The 20,624-nt window shown below is 49.4% G+C and overlaps 1 protein-coding gene across 2 annotated transcripts in view; it reads right to left on the minus strand.

The window, feature by feature from the left end:
• Positions 1-19,724, minus strand: part of LOC132008145 (serine/threonine-protein kinase 35) — a 38,249-nt gene extending 18,525 nt beyond the window's left edge. The window contains exons 1-3 of one of the 2 annotated variants that reach the window (XM_059386543.1): positions 18,975-19,724; positions 17,785-18,382; positions 5,039-5,788 (exon numbers count right to left, since the gene is read on the minus strand). In XM_059386543.1, the coding sequence (XP_059242526.1) occupies positions 5,076-5,788; positions 17,785-18,382; positions 18,975-19,280 (1,617 nt within the window). In that variant the 5' untranslated portion in view covers positions 19,281-19,724 and the 3' untranslated portion in view covers positions 5,039-5,075. Of the gene's footprint in view, positions 1-5,038; positions 5,789-17,784; positions 18,383-18,457; positions 18,478-18,974 lie in introns of those variants that run through there. The other variant, XM_059386544.1, reaches the window with a different exon arrangement.
• Positions 19,725-20,624: the final 900 nt, after the last annotated feature.

Genomic DNA, 20,624 nt, shown 5'->3' on the forward strand with positions numbered 1-20,624 from the left:
CATTTCATTAGGGAGGTTATATAGGGTACTTTCCCAACCTGTGATTCCAACAACCTCATTAATATGATCTACCCCCACTTAATGGATGATAAAATCAAGAGCTAATATAACATGCCTGAGGTCACATGGCCAGTAAGCCATAAAAAAAAGGAACCTCTCAGTCCTTAACAGTCCACTAGGCAATACTCCTTTCAAAGGAATCCCATGTTTCCCGCCCAAAGCACATCTATTCACTGTTGCAAAAACCTAAAACATGTGATGAGCACTGATTTGAACACTACTCTGAAATCTACAAGACCAGACTAGTGACGCTGTTCTTCACCACACCGTGCAGGGGACGAGTGTCTCCTATATGCAGCTGGAGCCTGAGTCCCAACAAGAGGCCTAATGGGAAAGCTTACAAGGAATAAGGACACACATGTTCTGTCCCTTCATTTGGGACTTCGAATAATTCCTTTTAGGTCTCCAGCTGCCCCCTACTTCTCAGCTGCTCCCCTTCACAGAAAATTCCTCCAGAAGATTTCTTTATACCACCAGTTCCCAAAAGGGTGGTCCAGAGTGCGGAACTCCACGAAGCCAACCCTGCTCACAGTAACACCAAGCTGGGTTTGGCTTTTTCACATCCTCTGTTTTCTAGAGGTTACATGCTGACTGACATGGTACCAGATTAAAATCACAAGCAAACGTGAGAACCCAGTTATTAAGGCAGATAATGAAAAGATTTGTTAATATAAAACAATGCCTCTCTATTCGCTAAATTTTTGTTTGAAATATTTTTCATAAATTATAATACTTATCCTTAACATATAACTGATTATTTAGTCATTTGAAAAGAACACTTAAAACATTTCTCAGTTTTAATTTTTACTACTACCAGTATCCATAGATATAACCCCAAACAAAAGCTTTTTTAGAGTCCTCAATTTTCCAAGTACAACTGGACCAACCTGACTTTTAAACAAAAAAAGTGGAGAGTCTCCAGTCGATTCTGTCTCCAATTCTCCTCCTTTCATTCCCTCTCAAACCTGCTGTGGTTTGAGGGACTCTCCTCACTACTTGCCACACCAAAATTGCTCGTAAGTGCCAATGACTTCCCAATCGCTAAAGCCAAAGGTCAATCCTCAGTCCCCATGTCCCTCAATCCACCAGCACATCGCCAATTCCTCCTCCTACTGTCTTCACCTGCTTCCAGGAAACCACAGCCCAGGTCTCCTATCTTGCTGACTCCTTTCCTTTTTCCCAACCTCCCTGGGGGATGGCCCAGAGCCCAGTCATTCTTTGAAATCTCTATACCCACTCTGGGTACCTTGGCCATTTCTAAATTTCTATCTCTAGACCAGATCTCTCCCCTGAACTCCAGACTCATCCCACTAAACACTCCACCTCTGTACTTGGATTTTAAACAGGCACTGCAAACTTACACATGGCAGCAAAGCCCGATGTTCTCCGGTCCAACCTGTTCCTCTCCATGTCCTTTCCATCTCACTTGGTGGCAACTCTACCCTTCCAAAGGCTTCCAAGGCCAAAACCTCCAAGTATTCTTTGATTCCTTTCTGTCATACCTTACATTCAATCCCGCAAGAAATGATTGGCTGACTTCAACATTCACCTGCAATCTAGTATCACTTCCTGGGCTCCATTGCTCAAAGCCACCATTCTCTCACTTGGATTGCTACAGAATCCTCCCATCATATCCCCTGGCTTGTTCCCCCAAAGTTTACTTTTCTCACAGTAGCCACAACAATCCTTTCAAAAGCTTAGTTATCCCACAGCTGAATGAACATGCATTCAGGACTTTCCATCTTACTCAGGCCCAAACCCCAGATACTTACAACGGCCTACGGGCCCACTCTAATTGACCCTAGTTAGCTTTCTTGCTTTTCCTATATACTCCCCTCCCAGTTTTCTATGCAGCTTTCAAGCTTTTATACTGGTCATCCCTGTCTGTCTGGGATGCTCTTTTTCCAGAAATCCTCATGACTCACTCTCTCAACTCCTAGCCTTTACTCAAATGTCACGGTCTCAAGAGACCCACCCTGATCTCTTCCCTTTAAAAGTACACCTCTGCCCTCCACCTCCCAGCATTCTGATCTCCCTTGTTCTGCCCTAAGGCCACCCAGAGCACTCAGCATTTTCAAACATTTATTACTTATGTTTATTGTCTATCTCCCCAGCATAATGCAAGAGCCACACCTGCAAGAATTTCTGTCTATTTTATCCACTAAAATATCTTCTGTGACTAAAATTATCCCTGGCAAATAGTTCGTCAATGAACGAACACACATGAAATTCACTTCTCTATCTATAAAACTGAAGTGGGGAGCAGGGGTAGTCTGGACAAGAGCTCTTTCCAACTCAAGCCTCTGATTCTGTGAACAGCGAGACACAACTCGTTGACACTGCAAACGATTTGAAGCTTTTGGCACATAAAAGGGGCAACTCCTGGTTATAGGGACCTGGGCCCAGGCCCACAAAGTCTAAGTGCCCCACTGGGACAGGCGAGGCTAGGCAACGATCATATAGGCACCAGCTGACCAAGAACTGTTGTCATCACTAGTGGTCAGAGCCTGGGACACTCAGTAGAATTATGTGCCTCATCTTCTCTTATGTCAAGGTCACCTATTTCTCCTAAGTGAAGGAATCACCCTTCTTGGAGCTAGAACTTTGCCCTGCAAAGCTGCACAAATCCCAGCAGTGGCATGATCTCCAGAAGCTGTGACAGCCTCAAAATCCTTACCCAAATTCAAATCTCTCTTCCAATGACAAGTTCCATCCTATCCCAGGACAAACTTGAACTCCAACATGTGTTTGCTTGTTTTTTTTTTTTTTTTTTTTAAGATTTATTTTAGAGAGAGAACGTGCGTGTGCATGTTGTGGGGTGGGAGTCGGGGGAAGGAAGGTGCAGAGGGAGAGAATCTGAAGCAGACTCCACGCTGAGCAGGGCCCCAACCTCATGACCCAGAGATCACAACCTGAACCGAAACCAAGAGTCAGACGCTTAACCGATTGTGCCACCCAGGTGTCCCTGTAAGAGGTTTTTTAAAAGCAGAAGGGATCAGTTGGGAATGAGAAGCAGTGGCATGAAATCCGACTAAAATGTGGTCTAGCCAACCCTCTGGGCTCTAACGCAACACAGCCCCAAACCGAGCTCTGGAGAACGCGCTTACCCAGTGGGCAGCAGGATGACCTGGCCTGTTGTCCCGCTGCAGAGCTCGAGGTTTGTGGGAAGAAGTAAACCTAGGGACTGAGAGCACGGAGGCTCTGAGCAGGCTCCCCTCAGCAAGCACTCACCACGGCACTCTGAGGGTGGTGGAGGGCAAGGAAGGGACTAAGACCCCACCCAGGTGACAGACAGCTTCGTGTGCAGGGTGACCCCTGGGATTAGCACCAGCCCTCATCTCAGGGCTTCAGCAAATCTCAGAATCGCTTATTTCCAGCTCGCCAGATTAAGAAAACAAGGTAGGAGGGACATGAGTAAGATATGCCTGCACCTGCTTTAGAAGGACAGAGGATAAAAGACTTAACCCCTTGCAGGCTGGCGAAGGCAAACAGATTGCTACCGCAGTCAACATTCTCCTCCCTCCCCACAAAGCGAGACTGCGTTATTTGAAAACAAGTCAAATCTGACCAATACCCCAGCCAGCCACTGCGTCTACTGCTGTCAATCTCCCCCAGTGTATTACTTTCTTCTGCTTCCACATCCAGCCGGCTGTCTTGCCAACGGCCTGCCCTGATGATGATCCAGGCACTCCTCCATCCTCAGTGCTGCTCAATTTCAGGTTCAAGAACATCTCCTTGTGCTAGCAGTGGGAATAAAATCATGGGTCCAACTGGTCTCCCAGGCTCTGGTTCAACCCAACTCACCTGTCCTGAGAACCTCAACACTGCACCGTTCTGCCCTGGTCCGCTCATGGCTCCCAAATGCCCACCAAGGTCAAATTCCCTGTATCACCTTATTTCTATCTTATTTCCCTTGCTCACTTCAGCCTCTGGTCCAACTAAACAACCATGGCCCTTCCTGGTACACACTTCGGACTTTCCACCTCAGCTCTGCCTGCTCCCCTGGGCAGGTCGCTGATTACTCCGAGTCTGCTTTCCTCTTCACTACCCTACCCCAAGCCCGTGGAGGTGCTCAGGTGTGCGGGGCTCCCTCTGGCTTCAGGTCCTTGGCAGAGGTTAGTCGCCCTTTTCCCTGGAATCCTCCCTGCCCCACCCCCAATTCCCTACACCTGCCTCGGGGTGCCAACCCCCTAAAAGGCCAATTTCCCATCCTACCATTTCTCCTTTGTCATAAAACACCTGCGGCGATTATCGATCAATGTTTCTCTCCCTGACTAATTCAACGAAGGTGGAGAATTCATGGGGATGGGGCTGTTTTCTTAAATTTGCTCACTGCTGTTACCTCAGAGCCTAGCGTAACACTTGACAAATAAAAAAGCCTACAATCACTCTCTTAAGTAAGCAGAAACTTCCATCTAAGAACTCACTCATCACATCACCAACACTATCTAAAAAAAGAGAAAACCCTTCTTCTCTTCTGTATCTGAAATAGGAGACTGGTCACATTACGGTACGTATAGTGGAATGTCAATTACTGAAAACCGTACTTCCCGAGTATCACACAGGAGATGCTCAGAGCAGTGCTCAAAGAGCAGGAACCAAAACTAGACCTAAATATAGCACGATCTCAACTGTGCAGAACTGGACATGTGAATCGGAGACACAATTAGGGACAGCATATATTCCCTGAAAAAAACTGTCCGTACCTCTTTTGCACACTTTCTTCAGTAAGCGTTTATTAATGGTCGAGAAAAAGTATTTCTAAAACACTAGAGATGTGCACTCAGAGGACTTCTCTAGATTTTCCAGCTCTTACTCTGCCCCACAGATCTCCTCCTCAAGACCTGGGTGAGTCCTCTCACAATAAGCACTCGGGTGTCTTCAACCCTCCCCCCAGCTCCACGGGGCCCACCGTAGGGCCTGAGATGAAGAATCCAGTCCAGGAAGTTGGCATGCAGAACAAAAAGGGTACACTCACCTAGTTTAACAACACTCAAGATGCTTTGCCCTGAATTTTAAGCAGCACATGTGACCTGGTCCATTCTGGTTTCAAGTTCAAAGGCATCAGGCCGGTCCTGTGGGTTAGCAGCTAACATATCTTTCAAGAGCTGCTTGATCCCCTCAGACATGGAAGTCCTGCGTTTCTGGGGGATATGCAACTCCATCTTTGGGTTTTCTAGCAGCGCCTCACCAACAGGGACGATTTCAGTCCCCTGTTTGATATAGGTCCCCAGGAGCTCCTTCTTGGTCTCAGAGTCAATGAAAGTGATTCTTTCTATCATTGCCCAGATGATAATGCCCAGAGCAAAGATGTCGGCCTTGGCTGTGTAGTGTCCCTCCCAGACTTCGGGGGCCATGTAGAAGTCTGAGCCGCAGGCTGAAGACAGCCAGTATTTATTCACATTCACATTTTTGCTGTCTTGATGGCCCTCTTTTCCTCGGGGGGCTAACCCCGCACAGACCTTGCTTAGTCCAAAGTCTGCCACCTTGAGGATGGGGGTACCAGACCGCTCGGTGATGAGGATGTTGTCTGGCTTTAGGTCCCTGTGCACGATGTGGTTTTTGTGCAGGAAGGCAATGGCGCTCGTGAGCTGTAGCATGAAGCTTTTGTTGGTGGCTGGGTCCGGCCTCCGGGACAGGACGTACTGATTCAGGTCTCCACCTTCACAGAACTCCATGACAAACCAGAGATAGCAGGGCTCCTCAGCATAACCCAGGATCCTTTCTCCTAAATCGAAGGAAGACCGGAAAGAGCTTGAGTGCCACGGACACACCCACACCACTCTCCGACCACACGCGTGCAGCACAACAAGCTTACGCCAGACAACGGGGACCAGGCTCCCAGCCAAGGGGACCAGCAAAACCCGCACAGAGCCAACACTGCACCAAGCAGGCCCATCTCTACTCACACAGGATGAGTCAAGGGCTAGTGAGCTAAGGAATGACACAGGCTGCGGGCACTGGAGTCAAGCATCCGGCTTTGGAATTACCTGGTGCCTGGCTAAGTAACTGGTTGCCTGCTGACTGGTTCAATGAGTTTAGCAGGAGGCAACGGCACTTAGTTCACCTTTCCAAGTTTCTGCTTCCACCGCCTCAACTGTACATGGCCACATGGCATCACTCACAGGACACCTACACTGGACCCTGACCTTCAAGCTAGTATTTACCAACCCCCTCCCCATGGGGGGAGGAAGGATGAAATACTCGCATCTTAAAAGATAGAAGAACCTGAGGCTCCCAGAGACTTAAAGGGTCCAGGGACTCAATCCATGTGCCCGGGAAGGCACTTTGTCTCCTTCTAGAGTCTCCAGACCAGCAGCAAGCATCGCAACCCCCCTCCCCCCAGCAACGGCTGGCAGGATTGCTGCTGAGACAAGGTCAAGGGTGCAAGAAGGCCATAAAAAATGTCTGTTAATCCATACCAGGCAAAGGACCTCTCCTCCCCTCTCTCCTAACTTGCATGACTCTTGCTGATGCACCTAAAAATGTGTCCTACAGATTTATTTATCTTAGAAGCATGTTCCAGTATTTCCTGCTCGACTACCATATCTGCTCAGCACAAGCTAGGTTTGTAACAGGCCCCTCCCTCTATAAAGCTTAGCTTCAACGAGATAACAGGTAAGTATCTAAGACAGCAAGCATCTTAAGTATCTGCATCAAGGTCAACTTTTACTACAAACAGTGGAAGCGTGGGTAGGAGATTCCCAGTCTGAGACTAGAAGGGTCAGGACCTGAGTTCCACCTAAAGGACAGGCAGTAGATTGGTGCAGAGAGGCAAGAGAGTATTCTAGGCTGAGAGATGGGATGGAGCATGGAACACAGGAGAGGTGTGAACAGGAAGGAGGTCTGGTGGGAACAGGAGTCCAAAGCAGACACAGAAGTTGGAATCAAGTCGTATTGGCTTGACACTCCAGCTCTGCCTTTGCAGAAGTCTTTCCTTTTGCTGAACCACAGAAACTCCAGGAAAGCTGGTGACTGGCATCTCCAAACAAATCCCAATGTTCTTTACAAAGCAATTAACGGAACACTGGTCCTCTGCGGAAGTTATCGGAGGACTACAACTGTCCCCAAAGTCTAAACAGGCAGAGGTCATCTTGCTGATGAGAAGGTATACGGATGGGCATATGAATGGCTCATTCATGACTGAGTGTGAAGATCAGTCCTCTGATCCCTAGTACGGGGGTCTCTGTTCAACCAGAAAACAAGAGCTATATCTCTTTACATAGCTTCTGCCAAAGCAGAGTCTACAGAAGCCACTGCTCTGTGAGTTCTAGGCTGAGGCAGGACAGACAGATGGACAAGGCAACAGCTTCGGGGTTTTGACCACGATCTGACAGACCTCACTTCCCCTGTAATTATGTAATTTGTTTGTATTACTCACAATCAAAACAATAAAGGTAGAACCAGTTTAGGGCAGATGGGGTGTTTTCATTTTAAAATTAGCTCTTTCCCATCTCATAATCCTCTTTCTAGGTCACTGGCTCTGGTGGGCTGAGGCTCTTTATCTAAAAACACTGAGAAATGATGCGGTGATCTGAAGCCTAAATCTGCCTGACGCCAAAGTAAAGACCCATAAAAAGGAGGGCAAGAAAGGTCTGCTGGTGGTACAGCCGGAAAGGAAGCGATTAAAAAGCCATCACATTCCTCCTGTGAAGGCTACCATCAGAAAACAGTGCAACTTTTTCACTCCAACAGTGGGGAAGCAAAGGGTGGGGAATGGTGATTACTTTACACACAAAGTTGGTAACCAGGGCAACTCAAGTAAAAAGAAAACAGCCTGCAAAACAGACTACATTGTTAAGTCCAGGTTATGAGAACCCAGAGAAAGAAAAGAAGGGTAAACAAGTGTCCTGGGGGTGTGTGTGGGGTTTGGGTTGGGGACCCTAGAGCTTGCTCTGGGGGGAATGAGCTGAGCTCGGGAGATGCTACAGGAGGGGCTGTTTGTTCAGAGGAAAGAGCTGGACAGGAAAAAGCGGGCTCAGAATCAGACCCAGCATCAGGGAGCATGACAGAATGGAAAACCAGGGAGGGCGGCTACTTGTCCGGGAGGCAAGAAGACTTCCCCGCATGGGCCAGGGCCCTGGGCTCATTTCATCAGAAACCACACATTGTGTTTTCACGCAGGAATCCCCAGCTGTCCACTCACAAACAGGAGAGGCATGCGGGCAGACTGCCCACCTGGGCCCCTGCCGGCCTCACCGTGGGGTCGGGGGTTGGGGGGCGGGGCGTGTGGCCCCTGATGTGTTCCTGTGGAGAAGCCAGCCAGGGTAAAGTCACAGGAAGGGCCCAGGCTAGGTGATGAGGCTGGGGTAAGATGCCAGTTCTGCCCCCTGGTGAACTGGGTAATCTCCCAGCTCAAAGGAAAACATGGAGGAGATGGATACCAAGGGAAGAACCTTGGGCAGAGGTTGGGAAAGATGGCAGAAGCTGTGAGCCTCTTGTCACCTCCACCACACTGAGAGGGACACCGCCACCACGTATTCCTGGGAGTTAAGTCACAAACAAGAAACAGATTTTGCAGAGCCTCAGGTACTTTAGGGAGAGGACATCCTGACCATCCATAACATCCCCACTGGGCCTCAGCCAAGTCCAAGGAATCCACCGGTCCCAGTCACCCCGGGGGATATAGGCCACAGAATGAAGCCTTCACATGCTAGGGAACAGAGGATGCTGAAATCAGAAAATGAAAATGTGGATCACTATATCCTACTGCTCAGGCTGTAAATAGTTAAGCCCATGCTCTAGCCAGACCAGGTGGTTTTGGGGCACTCGCCTCCTAGAAAGCCTTCCCTCTCCCCAAATCTCTGCTGGTGCACCTTTATATACCCTGCCTGAATGCCAACCTACTTGATGCTTGCCTGACCTCCCAGGTAATCTCCCTCTTCTGACCAAAGCCTTTCCCTTCTAATTTACCACGGTGACTACAATCTGCAAGAGAGAAAGTGCTCAAACTTTCAGGGATGACCAGTCCATGGTCCTGCAAGGACACGGATTCCTGGAGACCTATCCCTGGGATCCACCAGTCAGCAGGGGCTCATGAAGGTCAGATGGTCCCAGGCAGCTTCAGAGCTCATCTGTCTCGGCGGTCGCCAAAGCCTGCCTGTGCCTCCCCACCAATTTCAGGACGGAGAACTGGAATAAATACACACACCAAGTGAAGCAGAATCCCCACGAGAAGCTTACAGTGTTTTGAGTGGATAGAAACAAACTTAAATTTTGTAATTCCCTGATTTGGTACAGCTGGACAGTTCTGTAAGGTGAGGGAGTCAAAGACTTAGCTTCCCAGAGAGGGAGAGAAAAGATGGAATGTTCCCTGGAAGTGTTAAGGATGGGAGATCAATTCACCTGACAGGCAACTGGTTTCCAGGCCCCATGTAAAGGCTAAGTGTGTGAGTCATCTCAGATCTGCAGACACGCTTTTACAGGTGGGCAAACCAAGATCTTGCCCAAGATCATGGCCATGGCTGGCTGGGTTAGACATGAGCCTCTGCTGCCAAGTCCTTCCACAACATGATGCTGTCACCCGGGTGCAGGGGGCTAAGAAACACACTGTGATTACAGAGAGATGGGCCTACCTTCAGGACAGGTTCATTACCTTCCCCTCAAGTCCAATGGCCTGGAGACCACAGAATAAACGGTTTCAAAACATTCTATGCCACAGTTCAAAGGGAGACAGAGAAAATGGGGGGAAAAAGTCAAGCAGGTGGCACCCAATAAAATACGGCCTGCCTTGTTCAGAAACTCAAGGCCCACAGGCTTGGGATAAGGAGGAGTCAGTGTGAGCTTCCAGACAGCAGGCCCCTCCTAGAAAGGGATATACCATACCCAGGGCCTTACAAGCCTATTCCCAAGCTGCCTCCAGAAGCTGGAATTTCTTCACTCTAGTCAATTCCATTTAAATACTTCCTGGGCACACACTGCTGGTGAGACACCAGAGAGATCAACAGTCGTCTCTGTTCAGGCTTCCAGTCATTAGAAACAGAATGCCGGCCGACGGCGATGAGAACAAGGAATAGGGGGTGATTCCACCTGAGGAGTGGACAAAGTGGTTGGGAGAGAGACAGCCTGTGATCAGTCATGGATGGCCCTTGAGCAGTGTCTCCTGGGATGGAGAGTGAGCACACCACAGGCGTGAGCTCGCAGCGAGGGACCCAAGTCATCTGGGGTCAGCACAGGGAGATACAGCAGGAGATGTGCAGAAAGGAGGCTGGAGCAGAAGCCGCTGGAGTAGGGTCCTAAGAAACGGGAGCCCAGCAGACTGAAGGATTTGAACTTAGGCGCTAAGCAACAGGAATTACAAGTTCTTGGCACATTTTAGAACGATATCCTGCTTACTGAGTCTAAAGTGACCAATTTTAAGACCTACCGTTTAAGTAAGACACACGGGCTGCTAACAGCACTACCGTGTGTACACACACGCTGGGTTCTCACAGCCAAGATGCTGCCACGTGTGACAGCAGGTCTCAGAATCCCTGCCACAAGTTCCCTCTGCGGGCATGAGGAGTTAGAGATGGAAGACGGCCTGGCAGCTGAGGGGATTCGTCAGTTTCGGAAACCCCAAGAAGTGAGGGCTGGCAAGGGAGAAGAGGGAAGGAGTGGCGGGGGGCAGGGAAGGTGCTGGGAGGTTTAGAATCAGTAGAATTTAGTAACCTCACATGTCCTCTGTGACAGGAAGGAAACATTGAGAGAGTACTCTGGCCAATCCCCTCTTCTTCTTTTTTAAGATTTTATTATTTATTTGACAGAGAGAGATCACGAGTAGGTAGAGAGGCAGACAGAGAGCGAGAGGGAAGCAGGCTCCCCGCTGAGCAGAGAGCCCGATGTGGGACTCGATCCCAGGACCCTGAGATCATGACCTGAGCCGAAGGCAGTGGCTTAACCCACTGAGCCACCCAGGCGCCCCCCAATCCCCTCTTCTTACTCCAAACCCCTATCTACTGAGACCGTAATTACATCCCCTTTTACAGGTGAGGAAACAAAGGCCCCAAATTAATTACTTGCCTGTGGTCTCACGGCCAGTAGGAGATGGCGCCCAGGCTCTATGGCCCGGATTCCCAACCATGATCCTACATTCTAGATGTTCTACTGTCCACTGCTGACAGAGTTTCTCTGTTAAGTTCACAGACCTATGCCTCCAAGGAGTTTCATGTTCACCAAGTCCCTCATGTTGAGGGTCCAACCAGACCTGCAGATTCATTTCTCAGTAGGGCACTAATTAGGACTTTGATTTGAATGTGCCAAGTTCAGGAGTATGGATCACCAAGTCCTAAAACTGCTCAATCCACTGGACATAAAAGAAAATCTCACTGGAGGAATTTCTTCTAAGAAGAGTACCAAAAACACAAAAGCCGAGAACAAACAAAACCCCATCACTGACATCAACAAAAAGGTCACGGCAAGGCCCCAAAGCACCCAGAATGGGTATTCTAAACAACAGGGTCAAAGTGAAGGTTTGAGAAGAATGGCCTGAGAAGACTTAGTGGTTAATTATGGCACTGCCACTTGGCTGAATGCTTTAAAGGGCCATGTTCTACTTCTAATTTTCTTAAATAAAGAGTCCAAAGAGGAGGTCACATAACAGGTAAGAAGCAAGTTTAATGGGAAATGAAAAAAACAGAACATAAAATTACAATTAAAAAAAAAAGGGTTGGGCGGGGAAACCTTGAAAAATGAACTCTGAATTCATTATGACTATAGCCAGCCCTGTTTTTGCTTAGTTAAAAGCTACATATTAATATGTATTTTTTAAAGAAGTGGCTCTGCTGAAAATCAGTCCGGAGAAGCTGAAGACAAGGCCCCCTTCCCAAGACAAACTCTTCTTCCAAAGAAAGAGGAGCACAAAGATCAAGCCCTGGTCACTGTCTCAATGACCTTGGGCTGTGTCCTGTCACTATAAAGAGACTGGGACCAGTAACAACACAGAGTGTGTTCAAAGCACTTCACAAGATTAGTCAAATGTCATTGTGCACTAGACAATCAACCCCAGAGAGTGAATGCCAAGACAAGACACAGTGTCCTACAGAGGCCAAGGGCTAAGAACCTTCAGGCCTAACATGAGAGACAGGACAAGGGCTGTGGACCTCCCAGGCCCAGGGTGGGCACCCCCATGGTTCACTTCCATGCCTATGTGACCCTGGGCAAAGGTCTTAAGACTTTATGAATCTGTTTCATTATCCATAATCCAGGGAGAACCTACTTCACTGGGTTACTGCAAGGCTTAACTGTGATCCAGGAAGCATCTTGCATGGAACCTGGACACCAAAACACACAACGAAGGACTCGATGTGAATTATGTTAATGTGTCTGGACACCAGGGGCAGCCCTTGATGGATCTGGATTTTCTCCCGTAGAAGACCAGGTTACAAAAACACCAACTTCAAGTGGGGGGATTAAATGAGAACAAGCATGAGAATACTAAGCCTAGCTATTAGGCCTGGAACATTCCAGGGATCTTGGTAAAATGCAGACTCTGCCAGCCAAGCAGAGAGTGGGAAGAGGCTCTGGCCCATTTTTCTCTCCACACATGAGGGCCTTCCTACTTACCTAGACCTCACCTCTTGCCAGGATTGCTTCCATCTACCCTTTTACAACTCGTCTTTCCCTTCCCTCAATTGAGTCCACATTCCTCGAAACTGTTCCCCTACAGCATCTCTCAGAGGCCGCAGTGAAGTAACGTCCATCGTGCTCCATCCAAGTCTCCTCCATGCCTGCGCGCTCACGGGGGAGGGAAACCAGGTCTCTGCACTCCTCACGGTCCGCCTCACACATACTAGGGGCTCAGAAATTGAGTGAAATGAAGCAAGAGGAGAACTGAGCTAGAGGCTTAAAACAAAACAACAACAAACAGCCAACAACCAGGGAAAGTTCTAGTAGTGGCCACGTAGAATGTGCACATTAAAGACAACCAGGTGAGGATCCAAGATTTTTGAGTCACGAAGGACCCCCCAACTGGCCAAATCTGAGAGAAGAGTGAACTCATTATTTTACAGGAAGCTAAGCAATTCTTGGAAATTTACACAAGGAAAACCCTATCCTGTGCAACCCAATTAGCCAAAACTCTCAATTAAGCAAGGGTTGTTCCTGTCTCCTGAGGCTGGTATCTAAAATTCCCAGTGCACTCAGAAGGCAGGCAGGCAGCAGGAAGAGAAGTCTTCATGGCTGTCTCAAGACAGACCAGAAAGGAGGTACAGGGTCCCTGGAAGCCAAGACACAGGGGAGACACCCCTTGTTGAGACTAGCAGTGCCCAGTACTGATTAGCACCTAATTAAAAAATAAACAGCAGCCATTAATTTCTGAGTAAAATGGGATTATGCCCGTTTAACAACCAAGAAAAACAGAAGAACCCAGAATTTAAGCCACCTGTCCCAAGAGTGCAGCACAGCTGTTGGAAAGCGCGGACTCAAGCCTGAAAGCCTGTGCTCAGACCTCAGCTTGGTTATCTGCTTTACACGGGGCAATTTTGCTAACCTCGGTCTCCTCACCTGTAAAACAGGGGTCATTATAGCACCGACTTCAAAAGGGGGTAGTGAGGGTTGAAGCAGTTAATGAATATAAAGCCTAGCGCAGCACCAGCCCACAGCCATCAGTAAGCTGTAGCAGTTACTAACAGGGTGAAAGTAGAAGCCAAACCTGGGGGCTCCCCGACAGTGCTCGTGCCCTGTTGTGTCCCGTTCATTTCTCAGACCCTGAATGACACCTTGGATCTATGCCCGAGTAGCCGAACATCACTGCCCGGCTCTCTGCCTTTCTGAGCCCCAAGCCATAGTAAAGAATTCAGAGCCACTTTCTAGGGTCTGAGCGGCTACCCATCATTTCGGACCTTGAGCCGCGGTCATGTGGGACTGTGTCTTCTGCATGCCTCATGGAGGAAACTGCATGGCCTCTCCGCAGTGCCTGGCTCACAGTCACCACTGGGCACAAAGGCACAGACCTGACTTCCCAAGGGCGTTGATTCCTACCCATGCGAAGCTGCCTAAGATCTCTTAAGCGCGGTAAACATGAAAGAATTGGTAAAGCAGAACCAGTGTCCTACTAAGATGGGATAAGCTAGACCCCCGCCAAGCTTTTCCAGACTTATTTGGCCTTATGAGCCCTGGGTTTGTCCTGAAGACGATATATTATACATATTAACGTATTCATCGCTGTCAGAATGATCAGTGTGTGCGTTAGAGAGCATGCAGGAATTTGAATTTAGTCTGACAATGAGGCTTGCCTGCTATCTTCTAAGTGGCAGCAAGCTAGAATTCAGTTTTAGGTACATTCAGGACAGGGTCCTTTGGCAATGGAAACAAGGGGATAAAGCAAACTGTTTATGCTTTAACTCCTGTTTCTTGTGACAAGTACTTGAAAGCTAAACAAAGACATCATCGCATCAACAGAGTAATTTACAGGATTGTTAAACTGGTTTAAGAAAGTCCCAGGAGCTGGTTTGAATGCTACCACTCACTCATTCATATGAGGCAAGTTCTGTCTCTTGTTTCCCTCCCTGTGAAACAGAAGGCCAGATCAGGGTTCCAAGACACCACTGGCCCTGGAACTCCTCTTCACTACATAACACTCTATGTGTTTGTTCTACATTCAGAGAGAAAGCAAGGACAGGAGACCTACAGGCTATCAAAGTTGGATAAGCCTAAGAACGGCACTAAGAAGTTTCTCTTTTCTTTTAGATATTGGATATTTAGATATTGGATTTACAGGTCAAATAATTTCTTTAAGACTACAAAGATGCCTTCTGCGTATTCACTAAGTGTGCTGATACTGAAGAGGGAAAAAAAATCCCAACTATTCCCTATTCAGCCCTTTGTAAAATAAATCCCACTCCTTCTCTACCTTCTTTCAAGCCTATCTTTTCTGCCAACTCCTAGCTAACTCTAGATTATCATTTCTGTTTATCCTGTAAAACACTCTGTGGAAAGCCCTCGCTAACCAGACAACTAGCCTTTCCCTCCTGTGACTCTGATCAGCACTTAAAGTTCTCCAGGTGCTCAAACTTTCCAAATTGAGTTCCTTTGGGGCAAAGACTGCCACGCCCCAACCACCCAAAACGCAACTCTGAGGACTCTGTAAAACTATGCAGACTTAGTTCAAAAGTTAAGAAAGATTAACACTTTTTTGGTCTATTTCAAAATTATTCTAAATTGCAAGAGGCTGGGCAAAAGGTGACTGCACAGGAGTTGTTTAATGACAGGGCAGAACCAGATTATCTGAGATTCCTCCCAGCTCTTGGGACTTTTTGGGAGTGATATCAGCAAGCTGTAAATCCAGCGCCCCAGGGCTGATTAAGACTGCCCAATTATGGAAGCTGAAGGCAGGAAAACTTACCTAAGAGCAATGTGGGTCTTTTTGTTCTTCACTTTAATACTAATAGCAGAAAACAATGCCTATTTACTGCTTGCTAAATTAACATTTGACATGTAAATTTCGATGTCAGTTTCAACAGCTAGTTGTGCACCCTTCCCTGGACTGCTCTTTCTCTGAGCCCTCAACATTGCCTGACCCATAGCAGAGGATCAAATATTTTGAAGAGGCCCAACTGAAAGGGCGACTGAAGTGTATGACCTAAAACAAAATTATTTTGTTTCTCTAGATCTGTTTTAACTCACAAAGGGAGGCAGAAAATACCAGTGTGTCTCTCAACCTGGTGTTACTAACAACCGAGACAATGGGATGTGTTCCACGGTCAAACTTGAACTCAAGAGCAGTGAATGAATCTCAAAGGGGATGATGAAAGAGGACTCAAAACGTGGACTCAACTTGCTGAGTTCCTCCTTATCAGAGCACTTAGGAACATTCCCAGGCTGCACAGCAACTCGAGAACACAGGCACCCTTATCTTACTGATAAAGGAATGCTCCCCAGAGGTTTTAAACAACTTGTCCCATGCCTGCTGCAGTCAGTGCAGACAAGCCATGACTTAAAGTGAGCCCAAACACAAAGCCTAGGCTATTAACCAGGAGGTTATACTGCCAGCGTTTACTGTGGAGTTCTGACAAATTCTACACGTGAGAGAATCTGCAGTATCTATGTGTGGGAAACCAAGACTTCCTCACCTGGGTGGAAGTTTCAAGACTGGCCTCAAATTGAGGATAGAAGGGCATTATTGGCAAAGTGAATTCCCACATCCCAGGGCAGTCATGTATTATGAAGTCCAAACTATTGTTCAATCATAGTGGAGAAGACAGTCTGAGGATGGAAGTGAATAGCTTGCACGATACAGATAAGCTTCAAGGAATCTCCTAGAAAGTCTTTTCAAAACAAATATATTCACCCTGGGGAGAGAGGGTGGGCTTTTCAGAATGGATGAGGCAGGGCTGGGCGTAAAAAGTGAGAACCTATTTTGAAAAAGGACTCCCAGTGATACTGATCAAATCCCCCAGTCCACTGTCAAACAACAGACTTAAAATGGGACAGAGTTCTCCTGGGATGGGTTGCAGGATGTTTAAAATTGGGCAAAAATTCCACAAACAAAATGCCCTGTCCAACCCCACCCCAAATCCTTCCCATTCTTAAAGGTCAGTTCCAGTTTATTCTTGGGGAAGCGAGGGCATCATTACCCATATGAAAAGATCCAGACCTTGAATCAAGACAGATCTGGGTTTATGTCACTTACGCTCTGAAAATCTATAAGGAAATCCCAACTCTCCTTACAAGCTGATTAACCTCCTCAACTTATATTTGTTTACCTCTAATCCTTAGTTTCTCCATGTATAGAAAGAGGAGAGAATTTACTTTTAAAAGTTATTACCCAAAGTCACTCTACAGGACATCTAGGACATTGGTGGAACACTTAACCTCTCCCCTAAGAAAGTCTCCTAAGACCTTTCCAGGCCCCTGGCCCTCTCCTGTCTTTAGAGATCCTTGGCCAATTTTCAGTCTGAACAAGACACGTGAGACTGGGCACTCAAAGATGAACTCACTCCCTAACTGAGTGCAACTAACTCCAACTAAAACCCAGAAATTAGGATTAGCCCTCCCACGATTGCAGCCCCCTTGCTTCCCCAAAGCCCATCTTCCCTATAAACACCCAAGCCAGCCAGCCTCAGGGGGTTTACAAAAAGTATGTAAAACGGAGAAAAGGAGGAAAAAAGATGTTCTGTGTTATGTGTCAGCTCTAGGCCCACCTGAGGCAGGAGTATTATCCAGCAGGCCCCAGAGGACTTAGCCAGGAAACCCACCGGTTTGCTTGACTGCCTTGGGATGTGCTGGGGGAGGGGGGGGTAAGACTGAGAACCAAGAGTTTGGGGGTGGAGCTGAAGGGTGTCAGGACATTTGGAACCAGGCAGGGACTGGGTGTGGGTGGGTCCAGCAAAGTTCTTTTAGTTTGGAGAGGGAAAGAGAAGAGGCCCTAGAGAGGGGGTTCTGAAGTTCTTCCACCAACTCAGCCCAATCTCCCTCATCTCCCAGGCAAACTCAGAATACTAGAAGTTTGACACTAACAGTCCACCTTCACTGAGCACTTAACTAAGATAACGGTGAACACTCAATAAGCCCCTTTTTACTAAAGTACCAGCTCCCGTTTGCGCCAGGGACCGATCCGGGGTCCTGAGGGGAGAGAAGGGCCTAAACGTCTAGGCCCCCGAGAAGGAGGGCGTGTCTGGGCCCAGGCTGACAGGACCGGGACCAGGGCCTAAGAGTCTGGGGGCCCGCCAGGGCCGAGCGGTCCAGAGCGGTCCAGAGCCGTGGGATCAGGTCCCCTGTGGGCGGGACGGCCGGCGGCGCTCCTACCTTTGAGCGAGGTCTCCACCAGGCGCAGGTACAGCTGCGAGTTCTTGTTGCCGTGGCTCATGCGCTGGGCTAGCCCGTTACGCTGCAGGACGCACTCCTCAAACTGCACGACGTTCTGGTGGCGCCGCTTGAGGCTGGTCAAGGCCCAGAATTCGGCCAGCGCCAGCTCCACGTTCTCGGGGGCGTCGCAGCGGATCTTCTTGACCGCCACCCGGGCCCCGCTGCGCCCGGCCACTGCCTCGTAAACCACGCCGTAGCTGCCGCGCCCGATCTCCGCCAACAGGCTGTACCGCGGCCGCGCCGACCCGCCGCCGCCCTCTGGCCGCCGCCGCGCCAGGTAGGCCTCGCCCGGGGCCTCGGCCGCCACCGGATCCATGGCCTGGGCCGCCGCCGGCCTCAGCTTCGCGCTGGGCGCCCGCGGCACTGGGCTTCGCCTTTTCCGCTCGGGGCTTTGTGTACCTCTGCGGGCGCCGTCCTCCTCCCCCGTTTCCATGGCTGCGGGCAGCGGGGGGAGCAGCAACGGCGCTGCCTGGGTCCCCCCTGCCTCATCCCTCCGTCCGGCCCCGGGACGCGGAGGAGCGGGACCCTGGATTGTGACCTGCGGGCGAAAGAATCGGTTAACCAAGTAGGCCGAAGCAGGAAGGAAAAGAGCGCAGGCCGTAGAGCGTCCCACCTCCACCTCCTCCGGCCGCCGCGGCCCCTTTAAGACGGAAGCCGCCGCTGCTGACTGAACGGGGGAGGGGAGGAGAAAGCGGGAAGGACGAAACCACTAGGCTGTGGCTCAGAGGGGGAACCGGAAAGAAAAGCAAAACACACCGCCCTTCGCAGTTAATCTGTTGCCTAACAGTAGGAAAAACGAGGACCAGCAGTCTTCATGACTTAAGAAAATTGCCTTAAGAGGTAACTCTGACTGTGGAAATCTTTTCCCTGTCTGGTCCCCTCTGCGACTCCCCTCCTCGCATCCCGCCTTGGGTTCTCCCGGGTGTAAACAGTCCATTGAATTAAGCTTGAGCGGAGCTCTGCGGACCGACCCAAGTCCCCGAGGGCGGCGGGTGGCGGAGGTTGGCTTAAAAGTACCGCGTCCCCGAGCCCGCCAAACTGGGGACCCAGCTGCCCTCCCCAAGCGCCCGAGGGGGCGGAGGTGGCTCCAGCCTCGGCCGCTGCTTTGACTGGGCCGCCTGCGTCCTTACCTGGCTGGCGTCCCGCCACTTCCGGGCGGCCCGTTTCCCCCCTGGCGCCCGGGGCTGGGGATGGTCCGCTCCGGGCCAGGGCTGCCTCTGGTACGGAGCGGCGCGAGAGGCGGCGGCTCCGGCCGGGTGTGCGCTGGAGCTTGCTGCGGCACGGGTGGCGGCGGCGGCGCTCGAGGGGGGGACCCGGGTGTTCGGACTCCCGCGGCTCTCCACGTGTTCGCGCCAGCTGAGCCCTTTACATAACCTGTTTATATAAGCCGCACCTCCCGCCCGCACTCGGGCCAGCGGGGGCTCCTGGTGGCCCATCCCCCGGGAGGCCGGTCGCGCGCCGCGCCGCCCGGGTCTAGCCAAGGTCGACAGAGCAGCCGCAGCCGGGCGCGCCGGGCACGCCGCGCCGCGGCCCAATCAGAGGCGAGAACACCCAGCCAACAAAAAATAGGCGCCAAATTCCGCCGAGCGGCGGCGTCCTCCGGTCTCCGCCGCTGCCTGCCCACCACAGCCTCCTTCCTCCGCCTCCGCGGCGTGAAGAGGGGCTGCGCGCAGTAGGCGCTTCATAAATACCGATTGGTCGGTCGGATTGGGCGGTTTGATTGATTCATAGGCTGCGCCTGGGAACCTTCCGGACGGCGTTGGAATCCACACCCTGCCTGCCAATAGCCCCTTGATTCTGGGCAAATCATTGTTCCGTTCGGTGACTCAGTTTTCTGTTCTGTGGAATGGGTGATTGGACCTTACTCTCCCGGCGTTGATAGCTCCAAATGAAATCTCTATGTATAATATATAAATGCATAATACAAATATATAAAAATATAATATAAAAATAAATACATGCAAAAATATAAATACATATATGAAGAGTGGCTAAGTATATATGAATATATGTAAGCGGCTAATTGGGTGCAAGGCTGACCTTAACCTCCCAGCGTCGATAGCGCCAGATTGAAAAAAAGAAAATGTGTGTGTGTATGCAAAATTTATATATAAATACATATATTAAGAGTGGCTAAGTATACATGAATATATTTAAGTGACTAATTGGGTGCAAGGCTGAAAGTGCTGTTTTATTGGCTGCTTTGTACTCCACTGCCTAGTAGGTACCCATTATTTTTAAACTGAATCTGTGAGTATTTATTGAATTCCTATAATGCGCTAGGCACTGTTCTAAGTGAGAGGGAAAGGGCAGTGAACAAGACAATGTCTACCTTAGTTGAAGGTCTACGCCCCTGGAGGAGACATGATACCAGTGATCTTGTGCAAGTTAATTAACTTTCTCGTGTCTTAGTTCCCATCTGCAAGATGGGAAGAACAGTAGTTGGAGGAGTCACTGTGGTTGTACACTTGGAACAGGACAGGACCTTGCACACAAGTAAATGTCAGGTACTATTAACTAAACAATTTTTTAAAATTTTTACTTTATGTGACAGAGAGAGATCAGAAGTAGGCAGAGAGGCAGGCAGAGAGAGAGGAGAAAGCAGGCTCCCTACAGAGAGCAGAGAGCTGGTCCAGGACCCTGAGATCATGACCTGAGTTGAAGGCAGAGGCTTAGCCCACTGAGCCACCCACGTGCCCAACAATAATTTTTGACATGGATAAGTATAATGGAGAAAAAGAATAAAAGAACACTTTGGGTTTGGGTTTGGGTTTGGGAGC

The sequence above is a fragment of the Mustela nigripes genome, unplaced genomic scaffold (genome assembly GCF_022355385.1).
Source record: "Mustela nigripes isolate SB6536 unplaced genomic scaffold, MUSNIG.SB6536 HiC_scaffold_75, whole genome shotgun sequence".
NCBI classification, from domain to species: domain Eukaryota; kingdom Metazoa; phylum Chordata; class Mammalia; order Carnivora; family Mustelidae; genus Mustela; species Mustela nigripes.